The 19,689-nt window shown below is 54.9% G+C and overlaps 1 protein-coding gene across 8 annotated transcripts; it reads left to right on the forward strand.

Annotated features, from left to right (window-relative positions):
• The first annotated feature begins 376 nt into the window (after positions 1–376).
• Positions 377–19,523, forward strand: TPST2 (tyrosylprotein sulfotransferase 2). 8 transcript variants are annotated; one of them, XM_030025115.2, is made up of 7 exons: positions 377–472; positions 9,726–9,794; positions 12,833–13,740; positions 15,371–15,569; positions 16,850–16,900; positions 18,561–18,609; positions 19,374–19,523. In XM_030025115.2, exons 3-6 carry the CDS (start codon positions 12,905–12,907, stop codon positions 18,588–18,590), a joined length of 1,116 nt encoding a protein of 371 aa, XP_029880975.1. In that variant the 5' UTR covers positions 377–472; positions 9,726–9,794; positions 12,833–12,904; the 3' UTR covers positions 18,591–18,609; positions 19,374–19,523. The 8 variants fall into 8 exon arrangements, with proteins under 8 accessions (XP_029880975.1, XP_029880983.1, XP_029880977.1 ...); XM_030025123.2 differs by lacking the exon at positions 19,374–19,523 and adding an exon at positions 19,291–19,315; XM_030025117.2 differs by lacking the exon at positions 377–472 and adding an exon at positions 574–593.
• The last annotated feature ends 166 nt before the right edge of the window (positions 19,524–19,689 follow it).

Raw genomic sequence — 19,689 nt, forward strand, 5'->3', positions numbered from 1 at the left:
TGTCCCCCCACGGCTGGCACCTTCGGTAGCATTTTCCGGCGCTCCCGCTGTGCTAATTAATTAGCCGACGGCAGTGATCGCAGCGCTGCCGGTCAAGCAGTACCCCAGGGGTTGCTGGGGCCCGAGGGTGATTGCCGCCGGCGCGGGCGGCCCCGCCCCGGAGGACCCCCCGCCCCGGGAGGGGGCACGGCTGCGCGGCCACGGCCGTGTGCCGGCACCGGCTCCCCCGTGCTGCCCGTGGAGCGCAAGCGTGTCCCGGGCACACGCAGACACACGTACCGCCCCCGACCCGGTGCGAGCACACGCGCGACCCCTTCCTCCCCCTCCTCGCCCCCGCACCTCCCGCCCGCGCCCGGTGCCGCCCGCCGGCAGCGGGGCGCATGCGCAGTGGGGCGGCACCGGGGATCCCGGCCCCTCGTGCGCGTGACGTCGCCGCGTCTCGCGCCGCTCCCGGCCGGCGGCGGCGGTCCCGGTGAGTGGAGGGAGGGGGGACCCGGGGGGGGGGGGCTGCGTGTGCCGTCAGCGCCGCTCGGCACCGGCTCCGGCACGGTGTGTGTCGTCCCCCCCGTCCCCGCCGTGGCGCCGGCCGGCAGGTGACAGCAGCGGGCGGCGCTCGGTAGCGGCGGGCGGTGCGGGCGCTGGGAGCAGCGCGGGCAGCGCTCGGTGGGTGGCGTGCAAGGTGCTCGGTGCAAGGTGCGCGGCGAGCGGTGCAAGGTGCGGAGCGGGCGGTGCGCGGAGCGGCAGGGGATGCCCGGTGCGCGGAGCGATGCAGGCTGCACGCTGTGCAGCACACGGTGCGCGGAGGTTAGTGCTTGGTGCACAGCGGGCGGTGCTCGGTGCAGGGTGCTCGGTGCAGGGTGCTCCACGTACCTTTTTTCTCTCTTTCCTGCCATGCGGCACACTCGCCTCGCCCTTCGGTCTCCCTGGCACCCCTTTGGGAGCCCAGCACCAGGCCGTGCCCTCCATCACCCGCACATCGCCGGACGGGACAGTAGTGCAGAGGGCAGGCTCGGGCACGATGCCCGTCAGGAGGCACCCACGGACCGGGGCTGTCCATCCGTCCCGGCACCCAGGGCTGAACCCCGGTGTCGGGGCTGCCCTCCTCTGCTGGAGCGAGCGGGGCTGCCTGGGCCGCGGCGGCCTAGGCAAGCGAGCGCTCAGTGAGAGGCTGCGCCCGTAGGGCTCGGTCAGCGTTAGCCTCAGCTTTTGGCATGAAAAGTTTTGGCAGCAGCTGAGGTCTGGGCAGCTGCAGCTTCTGCTGGGCGGCTGCGAGGTGCGAGTCCCTTGGCGGGGGGGATCACAGACAGGCTCCCAAACAGCTGCCTTGGTGCCCTGTAGCCCACCCAAACCACCGAAGCTCTCCCTGCTCTGCCCACCTGTCGCCGGGCCATTGCCCTGCGGTGCTGCGTGGTGGGGATGCGAGATCCACACTGTTTCTGTAGCAAGCTCTTGTTCCTTGGGACTCGTGGCCAGAGTCACGGTCCCTGGCACTGCTGGCAGCGCATTCCCGTTGCCCACAGCATGAGCTGGGCCACAATCTTCCATGGGAAGGGTATGGTTTGCATTGTGCGGGCCTTTGTTCTGTCCTTCGCTGTGTTTGTTTGCGTGCTCGGGCTCTGTCCAAAAAAACATCTCGCAGCTTGAAACCCCTTCACACGTCTTCCTCTGCGAGTCACAGCCCGGCCCCACCAGCTGCTTGTACTTAATATATGGGCGGTGAGTCTCCCCTTTGCACAGCTGCGCTGCTCTTTCATGCTCGGGGGTACCAAGCAAGGGTGAGTGGAGAGATTAAAATGATTTGTGCTAACAGGTTTCCAAATTTGACGTTGTTTTTCTGGGAACACTGCAGCGTGCTCGTGGGGAGCTTGTCAAGTGCCAGCGCAGGTTCAAATGTTTCCTCCAAATGGGGTTTTGTAATAGTGTGCCTGACTGCAGCTCGTGCTTGGTGGCTGCCTCCATGTGGTACCCAGCGGGAACAGGCGTGCTGTGCTGCCCACAGAGAGAGCCAAGGGTCTGCAGGGTGCTCACTCGGGGAAGGCAGCCCCTGAAATTGGGGGGTGATTTCCAACGCTGACATTCGTAACTGCCCCATGGTCTGTGCGTGAACCCGCATAGGGGGGAAGTTTGAGGAAGGGGCTGGTGGATGTTGCTGGTGCACTGATGAACACCCTCCCAGCATCTTGGTGTTTTGGTCCAGAGCGCTGAGCTTTCTCCATTCCTGCAAGTTGCTTCTGTGCCTGTGTGCATGCTCGGCTGGCTGCTGCCCGCAGCTCCACATTTCCCAGAAGACTGGAGCGTCGCTGCTAGGATCTGGCCATGAGAGCCAGCTTCCATGCCTCAACATTTGATGGCCTGTCAGCTGAGACTGGGCAGCCACCACCATGCTCCAGGCACCCTGGGGCGAGCAACACTGTGTCCCCCGGTGGCGGCTCAGCCACGCATTGTGCCACACAGGTCCTTCCCGGCGTCACCCGGAGCCGGTGCTGCAGCTGGCGTTGCGGGGCATTGCTGCAGGGGGCTATGGGCAGAATTATGCTCTCTGCACTGGCACTGGTGAGATCTTGCAGGCTGGGGGCATGGAGGTGGGAGCTGCTGCGGGTCTCTCCGGAATGTGGTTCACTGGTGAGCTCACCAGAAGGACGGGCAGGCTCGTGCCACTGTGGTTCTCTGCCTGTAGGTTTTAAAAACTGTATTAGTAATTTCTGTCGCTATTTTAAGAAGATACTTCCAAAGGCAGTTTACATTACAGATACGCTGAGTCTTCAGGGGATGTGCGGGATGGCAGAAGCACTACAAAATGCAGTGACTGTCGAGAACGTTTCTGGAGAGAGAAAACAAACGCCCAGCAGGTGGTTTTATTTGGCACCGTACAGATGCGTCTTCTGACGAATTTGTGATGCGTTTAGGAAGCCTCAGCAGAGCATGTTTCACTTTGGATTTCGCAGCCCTCCGAGTGCAGGCAGCGAGGGCGCAGGCCGGTGGGAGAAGCTTGCCGTGTTGTCCTCTGCCGGCTTTGTTTCATACAATTTTGCAAGCCTGTCTGTGCAGTTCTCCTAAACCCCTGTCAGCCTCCAGTATCGCAGGGATTCTCCCCAAAGAAATCCCGTCTACTGGGGAACGACGGGTTTTTTTCCCCTTTTCATCCCCAGTCCATCCTTTTGTGCTGGCCTCGCAGTGCGGGTGCAGGCAGGAGCGTGGGCTGGCAATACTGCCTGGGGCTGGCCCTGCCCGTAAGAGCTGTGCAGTGTACGGCAGGCCTGTTGAGGAGCTGCCCTGAGCCCCCTCGCAGGGTCTGCAAGCCGGAACCGCTGACAGCAGCAGAGGGTTGTTCAATCTGCAGCGCTCAGAAGTTCAGCAAGCAGCTGGTTCCCATTGCGCGTTCCCAGGTGAATGAGCTCAAACCGAGACCAGGGAATCCACAAGTGGCTGCGGCGTCGAGGTGCTTCTCCATGTAGAAATGACCGTTGGCTCCGGAGCCGCTGCAATTGCGGCTGCTGTAGCGGGACAGGGAGAAGCAGCTGGGGTTTTTCCAGTGCTCCTGTTCCTGCTCTGTGCTGTGGGTGGATCCTGCGGCATGAGTGACCGGTTCTGGCAGTGGCTGTGCCCGGACACGCTATAACAGGGGTGGGAGAGCACCTGGCCCCCCCGCTCTCCCGGGCAGCTGTGCTCACAGCTGGCTGCGGGCCACCGCGGCCGGGTGACTTGCAGAGGAAGGACAGCATGCAGAGGCAGCCCTCGGTGGCCCAGCATTTGCAGATGTAAATGGTAGCAGAGGACCCACGGCTTACAGCTGGGCTTCTGAAGACAGGAACCGAGCCGTGAAGCACTCGGATGTGCTGTTCAGGGTTAATTTGTCTTACGGGTCTCGGAAGGACCCATTTCCTTTTCTTCCATCCACGGTTTCACAAGAAGAGCTTTTCCCGTGCCGGGGCTCGGTGGGAGGTTGTTGCACGTCCTTGCTGGGGGCTGTGGAGGCACACAGGCTTTGCGCCGTATCGAGTGGGAGGCCACGTATTCACACATTGCTGAAGTCAGTGCTAGGCAGCGCTCTGAGCCCCTCTGAGCCAAAATTACTGGCTTTGTGAAAATGCCAAACACTTGCCCTTGTGGCAGCTGACGTGTTGAGCCCAGCTGGGCTGCGGTGGAGGTCCTGGGGCTGGTGTGTGCTCAGAACCGTGTACCCGAAGGGCTGCACCGCACTGGGAGCTGCAGGAAACAGGGCAAGGACAAGCAGAGAGGGGTGCGGGGAGATGCGTTACAGCTGTGTTTCTTCCTCACCTCTCTGCCCAAGGGGTTGTGCAGTGTGCCCCTCTGTCCACGTTACCCTTTCCTTAGTGAGTGTCTGCAGCTTTGGGGACGCCTGGTGTTACTGCATGGGGAAATATAATATTTTGATTTTGTTTCTTAAGCAAATTTGAGGTTTTGGGGTTTCTCTTGCAGAAACAACCTTTTATTTGCAAATCTTGATCTTTGTGCATGCAAGACTGGAGCTTGTTGAGACTTATGGTTTGGCATGTAGATTTGGGAAAATATTTTTTTTGAAGATACCTAGTATTTTTTCTAGCAGTTCCTCTGACTACTTTTTTCTCCCTGTTGTATGGTGGGCTCTGACCATCCACATTCATGTGGGGAATCTTTGTTCAGTTTTGGGAGGGAAGAGTCATGTTTGCACCGAGCATGGTGAGTTAACGCGGAAGCTGCAAACTCCAGCTCCCCTCACCCTCTCCAGTGGGGTTCCCAGGGACCTGCCCTGCGCCCAGGGGTGGGAGTTAGAGGGACCCCGGTCAGAGGAGCAGGAAGGTGTGGGGGAACAGCTCTGTGCTTCCTGAGAGCCTCCTTGTCCAGCTCTGTGGGGGGAGCGGGACAGCGGGGCCACTGGTCATGGTGCAAGGAGAGCAAGGGTAGGAGTGTGTCTGTCTGTCACCCTCCGTGCAGTGGTATCCGTGCTGGCTTTGCCTTTGTCCCCCTGAGGCAGCGACTGCAGAGTAATTAAGAAAAGGTAAAGCTCTGTGAATTGGAGCTGTGGGTTGATTGAAAGTCAGAAGTGTCCCTCCCTCCGAAGCACAGAGCTCCTGTCCCGTTTCGGCACAAGCGCTTCCAAAGCGGAGACCGAGCTGATCTGGTGGGTGGCCCCCATCTGTCGCTGCGGGGGGTCACAGACACCCCTCCTGCTCCGGCACCCGTCCCTCGCAGCCCACAGCACGGGCCGGCAGGTGGGTCTCCCTTCCCCGCCTGTACCCCATCACTCAGCTTGGTCCTTCCAGTGGCAGCTGCGCCTCCCAACCCCGCTCCTTGAGCCAAGGGGGGACGTGGCAAGCCCCTTCCCTCCTGGCTTTGCTGGAGCTTTGCTGGGGTGCGGTGGGTGTGGTGGCTTGTGCCAAGTCACTGGGGTGGGTGCCTCCATCACCGTCTTCTGCCAGCAGCTTTCACTTCGGGCGTTTCATAATTAATAAGCCAGTTTGAGACAAAGGCTGTTGCCTTACGGAGAGGTTGGCAGAAGTGGATGCTGTGGTTTCCATCACTGGACGATAAAATGCCATTGCTGTGCTTGGAATGAGAGGCGGGCAGAGTGAAGATGCTGTAAATTGGTGGGATTTTTATTATTTCAGGAACATTGTAGCATTGAGCAGGATAATAAAATGTTTTTCTAATCATAACAGCCTCGAGGCAATAAACAAATAGTACATTTGTGCTGTGAAATGTCTGTTGATTCTTTGTTGATGTGATTTAGAGCCTGTTAAAGCGGGCTGGCGCACTGTGTGTGCATCCCTGGCCAGGGTCTCTGGGGATGGTGTGCTGGGGTGCTCGGCTGGGAACGTGCTGTGTGGCACAGGGCTTCCACCTCACAGGCTTTTCTGAGTAAGAAAGCTGGTATTTGAAGCCGGTGCCTGCTGCCGTAATCCTCAGGGCATCAGATCCTGCTAGTTTATTTTTCTAGGTACTCAGCAGTGAGAATAAATTCCCCCATGTCCTCCCTGGAGGAGGGCTTTGTGCTTTGGGAGAGAAAAGGTCTTTTGTGAAACCCCCTCGCCCCTGCAGGTCCAAGCCAACGACCTCTGGGCTGCAGGAATGCGGTAGTTGTGGTGGTGCGGGGAGCGGGACCTGCGCCGTGGTGGTGGGCTGTGCCGCCAGACCCTCGCGCCCAGCTGCTGGGGCGACTTCAGCATCTGAGCAGAGCTACCAGAGCCACGGTGAGCGCCTTGTGCAGTGGAAGGCAGAGGGGATGTTCAGGAGCTGGCATCGTTGCAGGGGCTCTGGCTGGCGCATCGCGTTGAGAGTGCTGAACTGAAAGGAAACGGAGCAGGACTGATGAGCACGGCAGCATTGGCATGCCCTGCGGCTGTTCTGGAGGTGAGTTGAGCCAGTTGGGTGCCAAGATGCAAGCTTAAACACCCTCCTTGTGGTTTGGGTGCTAAGATGTGTGCTTAAACACTCATTCTTGCAGTCTTTTGACTGTTTCTTCCAAGTTTACTTGGGATGATATCAGCGGTGCAAATGCAAACCATGGTGCTGTTTGTTCTTTGGGGGGGGTTTCAAAGGGACACATAACCCTGAAGTGGTCTAAAATCCACGTATTTTTGCTGCGATTGGCTTCTGAGTCCTGTAGATGCACCTGGGTTTGTGGCCTGCATCTTTAGCTTGAATAAGCAAAAACTGTTCTGCTGTCGATGTTGCTGTTCTCACCACTTGGTGGCCTGAAAGCAAGTTCTTTTTTTTTTTTTTTTTTTTTTCTTTTTTGAGTGCTGTAGGTGCTGTTCAACAGCTTAATTTCATGCACCTAAAAGTGGGCTCTTCTCTCACCTCCTGGAGCCTCAGGCCGTTGCTCACTTCTAGCAGAGTTTGTACAAAGCTCCTGTTCCACTGCAAGTGGCTGCAGTATCGATTGGGGCGCACAGCAAACCGCAGTGTCAGTTGGACCCTGCTCCTGTCCCTGCGGGGATCGATCCTTGCTGTGCTGGGGGTGGACGAGCACAAGCTGTGGGTTGTGCAACGTGGCTGACGCTGCACTTGGGTGAACCTCAGCCGTCCCCTTGGCTGCCTCCGTGGGTATGCAGCAGGAAGCAGAGATCGGTGCTTGCTCCGTGCTTGCTGCTTTCCAGGGCTGCTCATCGACCTCTTGGTGAATGTTTTAAAATTTGTTGACCAGCTTTTGCTCAGGCTGCTTTGAAACTGAGAAGGAGAAACACCCTGTGCATCTGCGTGCCAGCAGCCCATCCCTTCCCACTCCTCGCCCTCAGCCCCTGCCGTCTCTTCCCAGCTTTCCTCTCCCGGGGCTCATTTGACCCCTCTCCTGTTTGCTGCTGCCTCCTCAGGATGTGAGCATCTCTGTCCTGCAAAGGGAGAGATGCCTTGGAGTCATCAGCCGTTTTGAAACGCACATTACGAGTTGCCACCAGGAGTGACCAGGAGAAGCAGGCCTGCCTTCGGCGGTGACGGCGCTTCTGGGTGCGTCCTTTGTCTGAGCTCAGGTTGGGATGGCAGCAGTCACCCTCAGGCAAGCTGTGTTTATTTTTGTGTTGCGTGCCGCCTGTGAATTAACTGGAGACTATCAATTAAGTAATTAAATTTTGCTGATTTGTAAAGATGCAAGCTAGATATATTAGGATATTTCTTGCTCACCACAGCTTCTGCTGCTCTTCCGCCACAAAGACATCTGCAGTTCCTTATCCTTTTATTAAGCACCAACGATTTGAGCTAAAATTTTCCAGGCCACGCATAGGTCTTTTGGGGAAGTTACAGCTAATAGCAGTTGTTTCTGGGAACGGTTTAAAGAAAAATGCATTTTTTGATCATATGGAGCTTCTTGTAGAAACTGGTTTTGCTGTTTGTTTGTAACACTTAGTTGCTTTAAAAAAAGGACTGAGATGTTGCTTCATCACTACAGATGGTGCACGGCTCCCTTGCTCCGGCGGCCCCGGCTGCACTGACACCGCGGGGCTGCTCTCTGGCAGCGGTGGTGGTTTACCCGTTTCACAACAGCAGGTGAAGGAGGACGTGGAGGCTGCAGTCAGTTGGTGCTCGGTCGGCCGCAGTGTCTGCCCGGCTGGCGGAGCAGCCACGCATTGGCACGCTGTGCAGTGTCGGGAAGGAAGTCTGCAGGCGTGTGTGTCTGTGTGTGTGTCTGTGTGCACGGGCAAGAGCTGGAGCCGTTTCCGGAGCAGGGTGTCTCGGGCTGGGCTGTTAAACTGCCGCTGCTCCGCGCCCCAGATCATTTGTGGCACTGCAGAAGCGCACCCAGGGATGCAGCTGCTGCTCCGCGGACCTGCAGCCTTGTCTGGGCCTGAAATCCCATGGTCAATGGGAGGCCAGGCCAGGGTCAAGCAGAAAGCCTTGCAGGGAAGGAGGGCGATGCATGCGCTGCGGATAAGCTCTTGCAAAGTTTGTGCTGGGTGGAGTTTCCCTCTGTTTTCTAATTAGTGCTGAAGTGGAGGGGCCGCGTGACGTTCGATGGCAGCTGGGCAGGAGAGGAGGAGACTCTTGGGTGTCTGGAATAACAATTAGTGTCCGTACGTGAAATGTTCTCAGAAACACCCTCTGAGGCCGGGATGCCGTCGTGCATCAAGGGGGAGCTGACTGTGGGAAGGGCCCAGCTGCAGCAGCCCCACGACGAGCCTGTGGTCCTGTGCACACGCCGCGAGCCTCGGAGCGGACTGCCATCCTGCCGGGTCCTGGCCTCTTGGGATGCTCCGCTGCAGCACGGCCCCCCACATGGCAGCTTTACTTGGAAAGCTGCAGCCCTGCTGGGACAGGTCCTCCCTGCTCCTGCCCGCCCGTGTCTGGAGGAGGGTGTCCTGGAGGGACATGGCTGCTGTACTGCTGGCAGGATGTGGGCAGGACCCCTGCACAGGCACGCTGTCACCGTGCTCTGCGCTTGCAGGACAGCTTCAGCCGAGGCGGTGCACGCGGCTGCTGGGCTCCCCGGGATGGGTGCAGTCCTCGTGGGCTCAGGTGTTGTGTCCTTGTGGGAAACCGGGCATTTGGGCTGATGTGCGGGTTTTGGTTGCCTACCTGACGGGGTTGGTGAGGCTGGAGAGAGCTTTGTTCCTTGGGCTGGAGTGGGGGAGATCACTGCAGCGTGGACAGCTCCTAATGCAGAGGTTGGCATCCTGTGACCCTGCCTGGAGGCACGAGCATGACCTGCGAGACCTGGGGAGTCCTCTGGGCCCCATCTCCTTTTGCTGTTACTGGTTTGGGGACTCTGACCATAGTCCCACTTTTGCCTGATTTCATTTGTGCCAAAGCCTGCGGCAGGCAAGTTGCTTCCTCTGGGACGGGTTGTTGTACCAGTTGCTTGTGGCAAGTTTCCGTCACACACGTTTGGACTGTCGTCCCCTGGGTTTTAAACATCCCAGCTGCTCCTGTCCCTCTTAGGCTTCTCCCTTCCAGGAGGCTTCATTTCCTAAAAGAGTAGCCGCCTTCCCGCTTCCCTCGGCTTCTCCTTCTGGCTCAGCCCTGCTGATGCCACCACGGTGGAGCAGTGCTGGTGCCTCTGGGCAGGTGGCCAAGTTGCAGGCGTGCAACGTCTGGCTGCTGGCGCTGACCGTGAGCTGGGGGCACCAGCTCCGCCAGGACCACCTTTCCTCTGGGCTTGGTGGGAGGCTGTGAGCAGGAGGGGTGCATGCGGCAGGGAAAGGTGCCGAGAAGGAGAGCATCGCTCGTCACCGCGCACGCAGATGTCTGCAATAAATAAACAAATTGACACTATGGCTTTTCTTCCCCATTAGGTATTTTCGCGGCCACCTGTGTTTCAGCATGAAGCTTGGCTAGCAGCAAAATGAACTTACCGGGGGAAGGTAAGCACATATGGATGGCATGTGCCAGAGCAGTTGATTCCCCTGTGATGCTGGGTGTGGGATGGTGAATATTTCATAGGTCTGTCCACACTGCCACTGATGCCCTGTTAATATTGTATTGTCTTTGCAAGCTGACAAGAAACGGTTTAAGCCTTGTTTATACTAATGTCTGATCAGCATGCAAAATAAGGAAGACTTTCTGCGTGTAGGAGCTCTTGTGTCCTTGTTTGTCACTGCTCTGCTGTCACTTCCCCACCAGCTCCCATCTTTCCCCACGCTCTCTGCTCTCAGTACCAGCCTTGCCCTTATGGCAGTTGGGGACTGAGCCCCTGGCTGTGGGTCACAGTCTGTCCCTGTCCTGCAGTGTCCAAGCTGCACTCAGGGGCTTCAGCCTGGGATCGGCTGCTGGCACTTTGATTTCTGCTCCCCGTCACCAGCTGCAGTGGTTTTCAGTCCCTGCTGTGATGTGCCAGAGAAGCCCCTGAGAGCTCCGTAATTCCTGCTGGAGTGGAGAGCTCTCAGAGCCAGCTTGGGCATCTGAAGGACTGGAAAGTCATCTCTGATCAGACAGCCGAGCTGCCTAATTATGCCATGATATTTTCCACCAGAATATCTGCTGTGGAGGAAATTATCCATCCCCCTTCTCTTGTAGGCTAATAAGACGCATAAATTTGGGGAAATTCTTAGTGGAGGATTGCAGAAAAGAGTTGAAAATAAGCTGGGATTGTTTGTGGTTGCTCGGCAGACCGCTGCCAAGCACGGTCACGGATCCTTGTTCAGCCCGCCTGGGTACACCGGGGTAATCCCACCAGAGAAGTTTGTTTTGCTTCAGCCCTCCCGGTGCCTGCGGCTCTCATGCAGGAGGCAGAGCGGGGCTGTTCTGCTGGCAGGAGCAAAGGTGTGCTGCAGCGGTGGGGAGAGTCCGGAGCACAGCGGGAGGGAGAAGCTGTGCTCCCCGATGGCAGCCGTCACCACCTGCCTCTCTGCCTCTCCTGCTGCCCCACGGCGGTGCGAGAGCTTCCCCATGGTGGTGGCATTGGATGGGCAGCGGTGGGGCTGTGTCCATCCTGGCCAGGCAGGCAGGATGATCCCCAGGGACATGGCACTTTGTCCCGCCGGGTGCTGCTGGAGCGGGGCTGGTACCACAGGCTCCCAGCCAGCCTCCCGCTTTGCACAGCAAATTGAGCGAGTCCCTTTGTTCCCTTCCGGCGGCACTCAGAGCAGAGCTGGCGGAGCTGCTGGGAGCATCTCGGTGGGAAACGCTCACTGTAAGCTGTTTTTTGCAAAGAACAGAGCACTTCTGTGCTCACAAACTCCTTTTTAAACTGCAGATCTTTCCTCGTAATTAGCCTGCCTTGGTCTGCATAGCCATAATTATTCCAGCTGGCCTTAAATCCTGACTACCGTGCATTGAGATGGGTCTTGCGGCATTTGCAATTATTTTTAGGGTGAACATTTGAATATATTTACATGACTGAAGCAGATCAAGATAGCAGGAAGGAGCAGAGGAGCACTTGTCTTTTTAATAGGTCTGACTCTGCACTTGGTGCTGCAAAAACGCCAGAGCTGTTTGTTGTTCCCTCTGATTTACATCTAAACAAATGGACCAGCATTTGACTTTTTGACTTTTATCTAGTATATGGGCATGCATTTGAAACTGTTTAACCTTGGTATGTTGACTAAGCAGTTGGCCAGGATGTTAACCATGGTGCTAAAAATAATTTTGGTGGTGATGTTACTTAGCTGCTGGGATGGGAAAACACATACCTGGGCAGGCAGAGAGGCACTGCCTCTGTGTCGTGGTAATCCGATGGCTTGAGCAGAATAAAAGCAGAGCGGGTAGATGGTGAGCAGCTCAGCGCTTCACCAGTCTGGGTAGGTGGAGTGGGATGTCAGGGGCTGGAAGGGGAACAGAGTGAGTCCTCGAGTGCAGGGCCAGTTCTGCTGGCAGGTAGGGCAGGGGCAGCGAGGCTGCCTGGCTCCCTGCTGCCAAGGGGCTTTGCACAGGCCGCTGCTAAATTTGCTCTTTCGTGGAGAGAGTTGAGAGGAGAAAATGTTTTTCTGAAGCAGTTCTTTGGATTGTCAGCAAAACAAAACACATGGACGTCCCGTTCCTTCCACTCCATTCAGCTCCCGCCCCAGCCACATAATCACAAAGAACTTGAAATCCCTGGGTGAGCCCAGGGGAGGATTGCAAAACCTGTACTTGCAAATGGAGCAGAAGAGGGGGAGGGCATGGGAAGCAGTGCCAGTGTTCGCAGGAGTCCCTCTAGGGCAGGCAGCAGAGCAGGAGACTTGGAGAAACTGCAGGCTTCCTGCTGGATATCCTACTGAGACGCAGAAAACCCAAAAAGCCTTATTGCCAGATGAAGTCTCCAAGGATTTTTAGGTAAGGTCAGTCTCCGGAGGAAGGGCATTTAACGCTGACTCTGTGTGATCCTGTTAGCCTTCATATGGTTTAATTTCTTAATGCGTTTCATTGTAATGGGTAACTGCTTCTCCTGACTCAGACCCTTAAAATTTGCATGAGATGCTTTTGTTTTTCTCTTGTTTCAGCTTTTCCCCCTCCCCTGCGACAGCACATTGAAACTAAAGAAAATGTAGGAAGGAGACAGGTGGCTGAGAGAAGTGAGAAGACGGTGGTGTGCTCAGCTCAGTTTTGGAAGGAAGGAGAACTGCAGGGAGGGTTTGGGCTTCATCTGGGATGGAGCAGACTCTCTGTAAAGACTCTTTTGAGGACTGACTGGGTACGCATGGCCCGTTCTCTCCGAAAAGTTCCCGGAGCTTTGCTTCAGCTGTAAACCAGTGTTTCTGGGTACACAAACAGTCCAGAAATGATCTCTTTGGGTGTGCTCCGAGACAGACTTTAATTACCTCATGGGTAGAAGGCATCTAGCCTGAAAGTTGCTGATAAGTGAAAGAGATTATGAAATCTTGGGATGGCGTCAGCATCCTGAAGGAGCCAGGCTGGACGCTGAGGTGCCGTCGGGCTGGATTGCGGCTCCTGCTCCTCTGACCGTGCTGTGTTTCTCTTGCAGATGCCCGTTGGGTTGAACACTTGCTAGCTGAAAGCTGAAGCGTGGTCACCAGCCTGTGCAGAGGAGAACAGGATGCGGGTCACCATGAGGAGGGTGTTGCTGGTGTTGGGCTCAGTGGTCGCCCTGATGGTGACTCTGCACCTTGGCCAGCAAGTCCTGGAGTGCCAGCAGGTCCTGAGTGAGAGGAGACACAGGCTGATGAGACCCGAGAATGAGGAGCTGGTCATGGTGGACTCCAACCACGTCGAGTATCGTTACAGCAAGGAGATGCCCCTGATATTCATTGGTGGGGTCCCACGGAGCGGCACAACACTGATGAGGGCCATGCTCGATGCCCACCCTGAGGTGCGCTGCGGAGAGGAGACCCGCATCATCCCCCGTGTGCTGGCAATGCGGCAGGCCTGGTCCAAATCGGGGCGAGAGAAGATGCGTCTGGACGAAGCGGGGGTGACGGACCAAGTTTTGGATGCCGCTATGCAGGCCTTTATACTGGAAGTGATCGCCAAGCATGGCGAGCCAGCCAGGTATTTGTGTAACAAGGACCCCTTCACGCTGAAGTCCTCTGTCTACCTGTCCAGGCTGTTCCCCAATTCCAAATTCCTCCTGATGGTTCGAGATGGCCGGGCTTCAGTCCACTCCATGATCACACGGAAAGTGACGATCGCGGGCTTCGACCTGAACAGCTACCGAGACTGCCTGACCAAGTGGAACAAAGCCATCGAGGTGATGTACTCCCAGTGCTTGGAGATCGGGCGGTCCCGGTGCCTGCCCGTCTACTACGAGCAGCTGGTGCTGCACCCTGAGCAGTCCATGCATGCCATCATGAAGTTCTTGGACATCTCCTGGAGCGACACGGTGCTGCACCACGAGGAGCTGATAGGGAAGCCCGGCGGGGTGTCACTTTCCAAGTGAGTGTCTCAGCTTCTGCCTTGGCTTTTCGAGGAGCATTTTTGTTACCTGAAGCAGATCAAGGCTAAAACTGGGGGCAAAGACACGTCACTTGTGTTTATGCATGCTTTTCAGGGGCAGAAGTGGCAGCACATCCAGTTTTGTGGCCATAGGTTTTGTGCTTTTGAGTAAAGACGGCTTGAATACTAGCAATCTGTTGTACCCAACAGAACGGTTTGTCAGGCGAGGATTTTAGGAGCAGGTGACTGCTTTATTCATCTGTCTTGACACTGCAGAAATTATTTTGGTCTCTAATTTGAAAAGAACTGCTTGCTCTGAAATGTGAGCTCTTTAATGCCTCTCTTCAACACCTGTCCTCAAATACCTCCTTACCGCGATTAGTTTTGCTGCTAATGAATGGCTTTCAGTGGTGAGCAGCAATTCTTGCCAGGTTTGGTGCTGGTATTGCAGAATAAAAGAAATACCTGTTCTGTGGAGACACACCCCAGCACTCCTTCCTTGCTGGCTGTAGGTCTGTGGGTGCAAGGACACTGCTTGCCTTCTCCCACCTTCTTCTCCTCTTTTAACGCTCTTTATTTCCTAAATGGAGGCTTAAGCCTAAATTAGCAAAATTTAATCAGTGGTGTAAGGGAACCATACAAGCAGTCTTTGTATAAATTGGTCGTGCCCGAGTGGTGAGGGCAGCTGTGGACACGCAGCTGCTCTGTTTCTCTGTTTCGGCCGTGCGTGTGTGGCCGGGCTCCGCTTCCCTCCGCCCTGAGACACTCTTCCATAGGAGGCTGTGCGGCATTGCCTGTGCCTTAGCCGTCGGTAAATGGGACGCTCTCATGAGGCTCAGGATCTGCAAAGATCCATCCCTCTTAGGACGCCGCATCACCCATGCCGTGCGGAGTGTGGTTTCCTTTGGCTGGAGCCAAGCAGGTGGCTGCTCACCCCAGGCCAGCATCCCACTGAGCACAGGGTGCAGAGGCAGGGGCTGTACCTGAGAGGGCCTCACTCCTCGAGGGGCTTGGAGGGCAGGGAACGTGGCCGGCAGGGAGCATGTCCCAGTGCCCTTACCCCAGGCAAACCAGGAAGGCAGTTGTGGTGTAGGATAGGGAGATGTAGGCACCTTGGATGGCTGAAGTGATGATTTCTCCAGGGCTTTCAGCGCTATTTGCTCAGAGTAAATTTTTCTGAGATTACTTAACAGATAAGTTTTTGGATTTTCAGTGGGATTGTGTGGTGTAACTGTGATACAGACCACACATCTTTCATTATTTTCCTGTGATAAGCAGAGGTGTCCTGCTAACACCCTGACCCGGTGCAGGACGGATCCCCCCCGTACACGGGGACCCAGTCTCTGGGGCTGTGGAAATCCCTGCCAGGATCCACTCCCCCAGAGCAGGGCTGTGAGCGGGAAGGGTCTGCCCCAGGGCTGTCCTGCTCTGCCTCGTGCCAGCTCTGCTCCAGGCAGACCCAGCGTTTGCGCGCTGAGCGTTTGTTCTGCACGCGTGTCTTGGGCATTGGAAGCGAAATGTTGAGATGGCAGTGAACACTAGCTGAAGGCTCTTCCGTCTGAACCCAGTATATGCGTGAAATCCAACTTCAGTGTCTTGATTTGTTTTTTTCTTTATTATTTTTCCCCAGGATAGAAAGATCAACAGACCAGGTTATCAAGCCGGTGAACATGGAGGCATTATCTAAATGGATCGGGCACATCCCAGGGGATGTGCTGCAGGACATGGCCCACATCGCACCGATGCTCGCCAGGCTCGGCTACGATCCCTATGCCAACCCACCCAACTACGGCCACCCCGACCCCTTAGTTGTCAACAACACGCACAGAGTGAGTGTGGCTGCCGTCTGCCTGCGGCGCTGCCACGGGGAGGGGAGTGCTGACGTGGGGCTGTGGGTTTCCGCACCCACAGAGCCCTCTGGAGCAGAATAGGCTGCTGAACCAAATCTGGAAAGAGCAGGGGAGAAACAAACGCTCTCTTCCTTTTGGGAGGCTGGGAACGACAGACACGCAGTTACACCGAGATGATTTCAAAACAGATGCGTGCGGTAGATTGAGTCTGGCGTGGCTCAAACTGATGACGTTCCCTATGATTTTGTGGTGGTGTTCGTTTCTTCTGTTGTGGCAGATACTGACCTCTCCCTCCCTGATCTAGCCCCGCTCTCGAACCCAGGCGTGGGAGTCGTGTGCTGATCTTATCTAGGTGCACAGCTGTAGGCACTAGACATGCCGGTCTGGGGGACGCGCAGACTGTGCTGTGTCAGTGGGGAGCTCGCCAGCCACTCCTGCGGTCCCGTGGAGAATGCGAGTGGAGGCTCGTAATGCATTTGGGCAAAACCAGAAGATTTTTTTTTTAGAATATTGACTCATGTCCCTGGAGCAGAACTGGAAGGAAGAAGCTGCAGAGCCACAGACAGCAGTTATTAAACAGAGGGAGTTTCTTATGTTTTGGGGTGGATCGGTTCCTCCCCGGCCTGAGGCTGGACTGTGCAGCCCCCCCCAGCTTTGCATGTGCTCCCTGTGACGGTGCTCTGGGACGGGGTGTCCTTTGTCACACTGGTGGGAGCAGGGGAATGCCTGCGGGTGGGACCAGTCCCCGTGGTACTATGTGCAGATCATGGGCAGGCAGGCAAGTAGCAGCACTGACCTGGAAGGTCAGAATTGCTTCCCTGGAGCTGGTCCGTGCTCCGAGTGCTCTGGTGTTCTAGGACACAGGTGATTTGGGTGAACATCTGCCCTGCGCAGGGTTAGGGACTCTTTGGGTCTCTGACATGGACCTTTCTGTACTTCTTGGGATGAATTTGGAGAACTGGCACGATGGTAAAGACCGAAATACTCTCCCCTCCCAGGCTAAGGGAGAACCAGAGAATTGCTTGTGTCGGTTCCCTGCCCCTGCAGGATGCTGCTCCCTGTCTTTCCTTACAGTCAAGGAGGAGGAAACGTCCTGCTTTTGCCCCAGTATAGCACCCTGAGGTAGAACAAACGCCCATCAGGGTATTTCAGCTGGTTCAGGTATACTGGGACATAGGATGCAGTTAATGAGGTGGACTTGCTGATGTTCATAGAGCCACTACCCCAGAAGGGTCACTCCAATTTTCTCTTTTCCATAGGTTTTAAAGGGGGATTATAAAACGCCAGCCAATTTGAAAGGTCATCTGCAGGTAAGAGTCTGCTGTCCCTTTGAGGGCTTTGCCCTGTTTGGTTAATCCTGGGTGCCTGGTCCCTTGCTCCCTCTAATGGGCATTTGCAGGCTGGGCAGCCAAGGGTGGGAAATGATCCATGGGGATGATGTGCCTGTCCTTCCTGCTGTGCACCGCTCCCACCCTCCACACTTTCGTTGTTGATGTCCTGTGTATTCTGTGCTCCTCAGGACCCTGCTCATTCATCTCTGCCACCTCCTTCCTGGTCTGCTCGTGTGTGTGGTTTTGTGCTGTGGAGTTCAGTGCTCACTCATCAGAAACTTGTGCTCTTCATTCTCTTACTTTAAGACACTTTCTACCTTGCTCTCTGTTCACTTTATGAAAACTCATAAAGTTTTCGTTGCCACGGTCTTGCCTGCCTTAGGGAAGGGTGGCTTGTCTGACACACAGGTTACAGCTAGGTCTTCTAGTTCTTGTGTGATTGTGTTCAGGTGTCAAAAATACACTACGGGGCTCCCTCCCTAAAGAGCAGTGCTTGAAAACAATTAATAACCATCTTTTGTAATGCAGAGCAGGCCAACAGCCATTGCACATTGTCATGGTTTAACCCCAGCCAGCAACTAAGCACCACGCAGCCGCTCACTCACTCCCCCCCACCTGGTGGGATGGGGGAGAGAATCGGGGAAAAAAAAGTAACTCATGGGTTGAGAAAAGAACAGTTTAATAGAACGGAAAGGAAGAAACTAATAATGATAATAATAACAATATTAAAATGACAACAATAATAATAAAAGGAATGAAATATACAAGTGATGCACAATGCAATTGCTCACCACTCACCAACCGATGCCCAGTTAGTTCCCCAGTGGCGATCCCCCCCCAGACCCACTCCCCCCAGTTTATATACCGGGCATGATGTCACATGATATGGAATATCCCTTTGTCCAGTTTGGGTCAGCTGTCCCGGCTGTGTCCCCTCCCAGCTTCTTGTCCCCCTCCAGCCTTCTTGCTGGCTGGGCATGAGGAGCTGAAAAATCCTTGACTTGGTCTAAACACTACTTAGCAACGACTGAAAACATCAGTGCGTTATCAACATTCTTCTCATACTGAACCCAAAACATAACACTATACCAGCTACTAGGAGGACAATTAATTCTATTCCAGCTGAAACCAGGACACACATACAGCCTTTAAAAAAAAAAAAAAAAAAAAGATGACTTCTTGACTCTCCAGAAAGCGCTACCTGCACAATATAGAGATGCAGTAGATTGGTGTTGATGTTTCAATCAAAGGTGCCAGGTTTTACCTGCTCAACATGTGGCCTCCTAAAGAAAGCAGGGGGATTGAGCTGCATCGCCAGTGTTGGGTGAGAAGATGCAGAGCCCAGTCCCGGACTGAGGAAGCAAGCCCGCTGGTGAAGTGAGTGTGTAGTGGCTTTCACTGCGAGAGGTGTCGCTGGCAGTTCCCGGATGGCTGCCCAGGGTGGTTCGTGTTGTGTGAACGGTAGTGAAGCAAGAGGCTGCGGTCTCGTGGCAGCATCTCCTGGCTGCTGGTTCTCTGCCTTTGTGCTGCTTTCTGCGTCCTAAACATTTCCTTTTCTTGCTGCTGGGAACACAGCAGGAATGTTTTGAGTTGCAGATGGTAGTTTAAAGCTGACCCTTCTGTTTCCGGGTTATTCTAGGTGACTCAGAACACATCATCTTCTCACTAAGAAAATTAATGATTTCCAGGTAAGACCTTGTACTTCATTCTGGGACTTGGGCAAATCTGCCTGCTTTGCTCCAGGGGTAGCATTTCGCTTATGTAATTTCTTGTGCCTGTAGATTAGCCGGCCTGCTCCAGGCACGCTCATTATGCAAATGATCCCCTTCACGGTTGCTGTAGGTTTTCAGAACAATACTGTTACGTGAGACGATTTGTCAGAAATTCTTTTTCTGAGGTCTGAAAACCAGCTTGCTTCGGCAAAATCGAAATCAGCCACTTGGGAGAGTTATTACTGACTGTCCCCGTGGGGAGCATTGAAACGGGATGTGGAAATGTGTAGATGAGCTGAGCTGCTCCCCAGCTGTCTTCTAGGACGTGCCGTGGGCCCGTGGAAGGGAAGCTAAAGCAGCCGCGTCTGCTGTCAGTTTGGAAAAACAAGGCTGCTCCCTTGGGTTTCTGCTCCAGATACAAGCGTTGATATGTTGGATGTTTTTCCGTCTCTCTTTTCAGCTAGCCGCTACACTGAAACATAAAATGTCATTTTTCTTACTAAAAATGACCCTTTAAAAACTAGTTTCTATGTAAAAGCAGTATATTGTGCTAAAAAAAAAAAAAGAATCGGAAGCATTGCGTGAGAATAGAAGTTGTGTGCCCATCGTCCCGGAGCTGGGACTCGGTTTCTTTCTTACTATTTTTTTCTGTCATAGCCGCTTCAAAACCGTTAGTTGGGCACCTGCTGTGCTGGCATGACCGGATCCTGCGCCTGAGTCTGTGTGTTCCTCTCTTCCAGAATGCTGCAACTGGCCTTTTGTTGTCCAACAAAGAAGAGTTTGCAATGGCACCAGTGGAAATCGGTTATCCAAGCATATTGCTTGCTAATACTATTGCCAAAATGACTGCTATACGAGGAATGTATTTGCATTTATTTGCAAAGGCCAAACGTTTTACGTGTCGTCGTCCGCCTTTTCCCAACGAAGGATCTGTGGAAACCGCAGCCGGCGTGGGGAGGAGATCGTGTATGCTGTGGCCATGGGACTCGTTAAATCGCGTTTAAATGTCTCGTAACGCTGTTCTCTAATCCGCGGGTCAGAAATAGGTGTCCTGAC

Source organism: Aquila chrysaetos, chromosome 9 (genome assembly GCF_900496995.4).
Source record: "Aquila chrysaetos chrysaetos chromosome 9, bAquChr1.4, whole genome shotgun sequence".
NCBI lineage: Eukaryota > Metazoa > Chordata > Aves > Accipitriformes > Accipitridae > Aquila > Aquila chrysaetos.